The 8,093-nt window shown below is 39.6% G+C and overlaps 2 protein-coding genes across 2 annotated transcripts in view; one reads left to right on the top strand and one right to left on the bottom strand.

The window, feature by feature from the left end:
- Positions 1 to 4: 4 nt before the first annotated feature.
- LOC104962404 (intelectin-2-like) lies at positions 5 to 2,318 on the top strand (the record flags this gene model as incomplete). Its single annotated transcript, XM_010790841.1, has 5 exons — positions 5 to 151; positions 429 to 587; positions 878 to 995; positions 1,281 to 1,384; positions 1,643 to 2,318. Coding segments are annotated over 5 exons (672 nt in total), but the record flags the coding sequence as incomplete, so codon positions are not given.
- A 1,130-nt stretch (positions 2,319 to 3,448) lies between these two features.
- Positions 3,449 to 8,093, bottom strand: part of LOC104962403 (slit homolog 2 protein-like) — a 5,473-nt gene continuing 828 nt past the window's right edge. The window contains exons 2-6 of the mRNA XM_010790840.1: positions 7,497 to 7,627; positions 7,226 to 7,380; positions 6,509 to 6,863; positions 5,615 to 5,829; positions 3,449 to 4,473 (exon numbers count right to left, since the gene is read on the bottom strand). Of these exons, the coding sequence (XP_010789142.1) occupies positions 4,217 to 4,473; positions 5,615 to 5,829; positions 6,509 to 6,863; positions 7,226 to 7,380; positions 7,497 to 7,627 (1,113 nt within the window). The 3' untranslated portion in view covers positions 3,449 to 4,216. The remainder of the gene's footprint in view (positions 4,474 to 5,614; positions 5,830 to 6,508; positions 6,864 to 7,225; positions 7,381 to 7,496; positions 7,628 to 8,093) is intronic.

Below are 8,093 nucleotides of genomic sequence, written 5' to 3'. Positions count from 1 at the left end.
CCATGAGAACAGCATCTATGGACGGTGCACAGTGGGAGATCGCTGGTCGAGCCAACAGGGTAACGATGCTAACCTACCAGATGGAGACAGAAACTGGTCCAACAGAAACACCTTTGGAGCAGCAGAGGGCGCCACCTCGGATGATTTTAAGGTATACGGACAGAGACGTGCTGCATTATTATTCTCTCTTGACCATTGACAAACACATTGCTGAAATGGGATTTCAAAGAATCTAAAATATTTGAATATAAGTTGTTTGTCGAAAACAATGGTGGAATACTAATTAGTAGCATGGTCCAAGGCAAGCCAGCTGTTACAATAATTATTATTATCTTAACTGAACTCTTGTGTGTTGAGAGTGTGTCTGCCTCCCAAACAGAAGGAGTTGGTTCCATAGCACCACTTGTCATAATATATAACTTCCACAGAATCCAGGCTACTATGAAATCAGGGCAGAAGACATGTCTGTTTGGCACGTTCCCAACAACTTCCCACTGGAGCACTGGAACCTGGCAGCCATCCTCCGCTACCACACTGAGAACCACTTCCTCCGGCTGTATGGAGGAAACCTCTTTCAGATGTTCTCGGTAACTTGTGTAGTTGTTTTTGTACTTTTTTACTTCATGGCATATTTAAAAGCATTAGTTAATACTTTGTAAATTCAAATACGTAATACAAAATATAATTAACATGATGTCTTATTATAGATTAGGCAACATGGCAGTATATATTTTCAAAAATTGCTTCCAACTACAGTATACCTTTACAACCGTGCACCGATCCACAATTTTAATCAATTTATTTAACATATATTGCTACTTTACAGGGTAAAATATTTGACTACGACTACATACTGTATATTATGACATTCTTCCAGCAATATCCAGTAAGATACAACGTTGGCTCCCCCGGCAACAGAGGGCCAGCAATTCCCATTCTGTATGACCATGGAGACAAAGAGTCCACCAAAATGTTATATGGACCCAAATCAAGAGGTAAAACTCTAATATAGTGGAATGGAGATAATATAGAGCTTTTCAACCATCATGTATGAGCATATCACTAATTACATTAATTACTGATTTGATCAGATTTCCTAAAACAATTAATTTATACATTTAATCAAAACACTGGAATTATGAAATCTTTAACACACAAGTTTAATAACAATGTTATCCTTGAATGACTAAATAGAATGCACCAACTTACTAAACCACATTTCTCCTGCTGTAATCAAAGGTTCTTTTTTTTAATTGTGTATTTTTCTTAACATATATAAGGGGAGTTTGAACCAGGTTTCATCACATTCAGAGCAATCAATGAACGTGCAGCCATGGCTATCTGCTCCGGGGTCAAGCCGGTCCGTGGATACAACACTGAACATGTGAGTCTCACTCTTCTACTGTCTGTCAACACAGCAAGTGTTCAGAATCAGAATCAGAATACCTTTATTTGTCCCACAGATGGGACATTAACATTGTTAGAGCAGAAAAGAGCCAAAGACAGCTTAATGTTACCTAAGAAGCATGCATAAAAAAATATTAAAGATTAAAAAAATTATAATAAAAGAAAGTCACACAATTTACAAAATACACATCCTGTAACAATATTTACACATACTATTGCTTCTGTGTGTCTCCAGTACTGTATAGGAGGAGGGGGCTATTTCTACACTGATCAATGTGGGGACTTCCCATCATTTGACTGGGACAGATTGGGAATGGAGCAAGGCTGGAGCGCCTCCAAAGAGATAACTGAGTCTGCTGTTTTACTCTTCTACCGCTGAGAGGACTATTTGCTGAGACCATGATATAAATAACAGTTTTCACCTTACCTTTTTATAATTTAGATTTTTCTTCTGTCTGAATGAATAAAATCAATTAAGAACCATACTCGTGCCTCTTACAGTTTTTTTTAATTGAGCTGCACTCCAGCAGATTTTCAAATACATTTTTAATTGATTTAGAGTTCATATACTATTTTTCCAGCAGCCTACATTGTCTATAGAACAATTTACTTTGATCCCACTGGGTGTAAGGTAAGTTTTGTCCATGAGGGTCGGATTAATAATAAAATTATATTTTATTAGTTGCACATATTACAGCTTTTATCAAATACAAGCTTGTCTCATCCACGTTTGACTTGATGAAGTTTCCACTGAGTCCATGAGGTTTTTATTATCATTGAACATTTCGTTTTTTATTTCAATAGGAGTCTCTGTGATTGAAACATTTGCAACAGCAAAAATTAGATTATTTTGAACATAGTAAATTATTTATAAGTTTGTAAGAAAATAAAGTTATTATACTAAGCATAGCATTGAGGGTGCACAATATTACTTGTTAGCAATTATAACAAACCCTTTTTAAATAAACTTGATTTCAATAATGTTGATAAAAACCAAAAACAAAGATGTGATAGTTCACCTCTCAGTACATTTCAATGTCTCTGCTATGTCTGTGCATCTGTGCTGTAAAAAGATTAAAGTTAGGAGAAAGCCATATTTTACATATGCTATAAAATAAGCAAATTACATTGAAAGGATAATGGAAGATTACTGTCCACATTATTGTGCTTAGCTTTATGGCCCTTTCTTCAGTAGTTGAGGGGAACATTTCTGACTTGGACCTCTTTGTGTGACAAAAAAGCAAAAGTGAGATAATTGTGAGGTAAATATTGTGTTTAATAAACAAACATCAGTCAGGGAACTGACATTAGTCTGGGGGTGGAGAACAGGGGAATATAAAGCACAATGCACATGTGTAGAGGTGGGGGGACGTATTTATCTGTTACACAAGGTGCCCTCGTACAGTAGGAGCAGGAAGTTCTATATAACATACAGATCAGGATCCAAGTCTACGGTACAAAAACTTAGCAGCAACATGTTAACATCGGAGACCAAGGGGCTAACAAAGTAGTTTCATTTAGAAAAAGTCACAGTATTCTTTAAGCATAAATTTGTTAAAAAGGTAAAAACAGTTCTAGGCATCCTCTAGGGTCAATGCTACTCACAAGATTTGTGTGTGAAATACATAGGTAGGGAAATTATCTATACATTTATACTCTAATATAAAGACCTTCTGGTAATGGCACAGTACAAACTCTCAGGAAACGCGACAAAAATATACAATGTCTTCACGTCACATTTGCAGATTAAAATGTAACTAAGGTCTCTGGCAAGCACAATAGTTTCAGTGATCAAAAAACAACTTCTCTTCAACCAAAATAAAGGACACCATTTTGTTAGTTCAACTATCTTGACAGATTATGTCTTTTTAATACAAAAATAAGGACAAATATAAATTAATATATATTAAAAGATCAGATTGATACATAGGGGATCTACTGAATAAGTACAGGTATTTATGATACAATAAATACTTGTCATTCATGACTGGGGGGTGGATAAACAGAGAGTATATTTAACCTGGCAGGTATTACATATGACTCTTAGACTGGTGAGAGCATTTTTATGTGTGTGTGTTGTTCAGTAGCTGTAAAAAATATCACAAGTTTGAGCGCAGCTGTGAGTAGGATGGTGGACACAGTCTCAGAGGGTTCAGAGGTCTGTTGAGGGAGACTGCAGACTACAGTGGTGGTTTCTTGTGTTGAAGGGGGTCGTCACTGCCCGCCATCTCCCGTGCATTTATGCAGCTTCGCATAGTGGTGAGTCTGTGGTACTACCAGTTAAGGTTACTCCTAAATACACAACTCACAGACAGGAAGCAGGAAGTCTACAGGAAGCAGTTAGCCGTCAGTGACCGGTCAGTCCTCCAGGGCAGAGACAGTGTGGCACACCATTGGAGTCAAGGTGACCAACAAAAAGAAGTAGACGTAAGGGAAGAAAGTCATCTCTCGTGGTTTTTTTTGTCTTTTTCTCCACTTCATAATAAAAAATAAGTCTGTTTTTGTACTTTACAATACAATTCAACATCCCCACCGAGGAAGCATCAATCATCAGTCCAGCACTGATACAGAAAAGAAACTATTTTTTAGTTGTTTCTCTTGTTTTTTTTGTGCCTTTTTTTTAAGGGTTTTTAAAAAAACAGGGATGGTTGGGGGAGGGGACTGTGGAGGGTGAAGGGTTTTCTCTCAGGAGGATTCGGGACCTTGGACAAGGGGTACGAGGATCAAGTAATGAGGGCAAGAACATAAAACATATCTGGAGGGGAGGAAATCTGCCAAGGGTGATGTCTCTTAATTTTTCTCTTTTTTTTTACGAGGAACACTTTGTACAGCCACATTTGACCACCTTTTCCACTTCCTGGACAAAAGAAGAGCCGTCAGTGCACTGGAAGGTGTATTTCCTGCGTTTGCTGCGGAGGGGGGTGCAGCAGGTGCCCTGTCCTTCTGCTCCCCCCGGGCAGCTGCCCCGACACTCTAGGCGGGAGACCTTCTCCTGGGTTTGGCACGCCGCGTAGCCTTGCTGTCTCTGGTAGACATCTCGGATCCGTTCCCCTCTGCAGGCCACCTCTGCAGACATGCAAAAGAAACACAGGGGTTACAGGATATCCATGCTTTCAACGTTCACTTGACAAAAGGGATCTAAATGGTGAAAATCTATCACAACATGGTAGGAGAAATATCCTAGGTTAGGGGCTTACAAAGACACATACTGTACACCAAAGAAAGACTTGAATAAAATGACACACAAATAATTCCAAACAGTTACATAACGTGTCAATAGACTGTAGAAAGGACAGGAAGATGACAGTAAAATAAAAAAAAAGTGATGAATGACACTGGTAAAAATACCTTGCTTGAAAGAAGCAATAGAGAAACACTTTTAAAACTAACATAACAATCAGGCCACAATAGAATTGAACCTGAAACAAATTATTTGATAAAGCCTAAAATCATTTGTATATTACATTTTGAAATGTAGGATCTAACACAATATACCCAGTAAGGTCTTTACACATTCATTAGTCTGCTCCCTTTTGTACTATTAAAATAGGATATATCCATGCAATTAGTTCTAGTTAAAAATAAGTGCATTATCTTACTATGATAAATCCAGACCAGGGCCTGGTTAACTTCAAAATAGTTTAATTGAGTGTCTATCTAAAATGAGAAAGAAAAAATAGTTAAAATAAATATCTTAAAGACTTTTCTTTAATTGCGCTTTTGCTTAAGAGGACAAATAAAAAGTAAGCTACTTTAGCTGCATGTTGCACGGGGTTAAAACAAGGTGAAGTAGGGGGCATTTGGTGAATGTATTTTGGGTTGCATTTAGGAGGAACGAAGGAAAGAAAATTAGAAAAAGAGTGCAACAGTAAGATGTGACCGGGCAGCCTCACCTGAGTTGTCCCCCGTGAGGGCTTAATAGGAAGCTCAGGAGATGCTGAGTTGAAAAAGCAGCGGGTTAGAAGCGTTAATGCAGAGACATTAAACACTCTTAGAGACACACAAACACACTGTGAGAGACTATTGTTGAGAGGAACAGAAAGCAAAGAAGAAGCTTAGAGGTTAAAAGAACCATGCATTAGATTAAAAGCCTTCCAAGCAATATATATTTTCCTTTAGAAGAATGAGAGTAGTCAGGCACAGGTACTAACAATACACAGACACGCCCATCATAAATGTGTATCCCATCCAAACATGTTTTTCTCACCTCTGTCGCACGCTTCCCCTGTATATCCGCTGTTACACTCGCAGTATGCCTTCCCCAGGCCCGACACTCTACATTTGCCATGTTTACAGTGTGACATACTGCAGGGGTTAGCTGTGTCCTGGTCCTGCTCGTCGCAAAGTACTCCAGCGAAACCAGGCTGGCAGCGGCATGAGTACGAGTAGGAGTTGATTGGAAGGCAGGTGCCATGTATACATCTGAGGATGGAGAAGGCAAAGACAGGAAACATTAATGAACAGATATAACAAATCTAAACCTGGTACTCACGGTTGTTTTAAAGGAATATTTCACTTCCATAATGACTATTAGTATACATCACTTTACCTCAGCCACATCATAGACTCTATGCATTACATTAATGCACACAATGTTGTCAATATTGCTTACTGCACATATTTTATATTCTATAATTTATTGCATTCTATTGCAATGTAAATTACTGCTTTATTGTATCGCTATCTTACTATATTTGTATTACAGTGTTCTTAATATAGTTTGTTATCTGTGTCCTTTTAAAAAAAATGTATGCACCACGACACCTAGTCAAATTCCTCGTACATGTGAACCTACCTAGTAATAAACCTGTTTCTGATTCTGATCAATTACTCGCCCCATGTAACCAGGAAATCTTTACACTTTTTACACACAGCGTTTAGTTTATATTTAAATAGTAAGGTTTTAGCAGACATGTGTGTGTTTAGGAAGTAGTGAGCATTAGCATTCTTTATTTACTGTGGGGTCATGGGAGAAAAGACAATATCTCTTCATTCAATTGAATTCAACCACATTCCTTTTGCTGAAAAAGATTGTTGCTTTAAACTCATACCAATTCTGTCATCACCAACACATAGACACAAGGGCACACCCAACACTCACTTGTTGCCATCACATGGGTTGTTGACTTGCTCGTCGCACACTGTTCCCGTCCAGCCCGGGTGGCAGGTGCAGGTGAAGCCTCGATGTCCCGTCGGGTGGCAGTCGCCCTGGACACAGGCCCCTCTCTGACAGGGCTGGCAGCCTGGCTCCACCCCTTGGCCCAGCCACTGTCTGCTGGTGCTCTGTGCCGCTGTGGAGCCCAGAGCCCCCGAGCCCAGCCCGGCCCCCAGGTCCTGGAGCTTCCCGTTTATGTACAGGTTACGGAGGCAGCCGTGGAAGCTGGTGCCGTTACGACCACCTGAGCTGTGCTGCAGGGACGAGGGACCCCCAGACCCTGAGGCACGTTCTGGCATTCCTGGAGGAAGAAAGGATTATAGAGATTAGAACCTAAAGAGCTGCAGTATACCTAAGTATATGAAAAGTAAATAAAAAAAGACATGAACTGTCATTATAAAGTTGATTTAATGTGTTTCAACAATAAGGATATATCATAATACTATGCATTAAATAGTAGAACTAATCTAATCTGATATTTTTCTTGGGTACTAAAACTCAAGTCAGCCACTGATAAAAGGGTGTATTAGTTTCTCATTAGCTTTCTTTGAGACGAATTGCTGTACCTTGGTAGTGGAACAATTAAGTATTTATCAAGTGTTCTGTCTTTAGTCATTCACACAGACACAACCACCCACACACTCTCTCTACTCAGGTCCTCACCTCCAAGGTAGAGTGGAGAATCTATGTTGAGGGTGGACTGTTTGCTGAGGGAGTTGATGGATTTGGGCGTCCCGCCGTCGATTGACAAAGACAAAGTCTGGTCTGACGCCACCAACTCCACAGCATGGAAGATGCCATCATTCACTGTCTCCACACTGAGAGGGAGAATATAGAGATTGTGAAGGCGGGTGCCATGTTGTGTGTCTGAACATTTGTATCATCCATCATGTGAATGTGCCAGTTGGACATTTCTGCTTGTATGTGCATGTACCTGTATATAGCGGAAGGAGGGTATGATCCTGTATCGTAGCTGACCCTGAGGCGTCCCCTGTACAGCTCCATGGCAATGTGATCATTGTCCCCTTTATACAACAACACGCCACTGTCCTCATCTGTAGCAATCTGAAAATAATGGGGATTTATGGTTAAACGTTGATAAGTACAATGCATAACTACAAAATGAATGTCCCGCATTCAAACTTCTAATTAGGTTATCATCAGCAAAATGTTTATAAACCTGCAATAACTACTCTTTTTCCAGCTTGGGGTAATGGAGCATAGGGATTACAAAAAAAGTACCTGCTGCCTTTGAAATGAACATTGAGAACAGTGAGAGCAAACCAAAATGGCCAAGTTGTCACCGTACAGCCAAACTGTATAAAGCTCTGCAAGAGGGGAGCTGCAGATTCAGGAGAGCCCTTTCTCATATTGTCATTTCATACATTGTCATCATAGACACTTTAAATCAGTGGTTCTCAACTGGTGGGTCGCGACCCAAAAGTGGGTCGCGGACCCGTTTCGAGTGGGTCGTAGATGTGTGAGTGAAGAAAAAATAAATTTAATTTCTCCTTTATTTTTTTGTGGAAAA

This window comes from Notothenia coriiceps, unplaced genomic scaffold, assembly GCF_000735185.1.
Source record: "Notothenia coriiceps isolate Sejong01 unplaced genomic scaffold, NC01 NC01_scaffold00034639, whole genome shotgun sequence".
NCBI lineage: Eukaryota > Metazoa > Chordata > Actinopteri > Perciformes > Nototheniidae > Notothenia > Notothenia coriiceps.
This window is presented reverse-complemented; position numbering and strand designations above follow the sequence as displayed.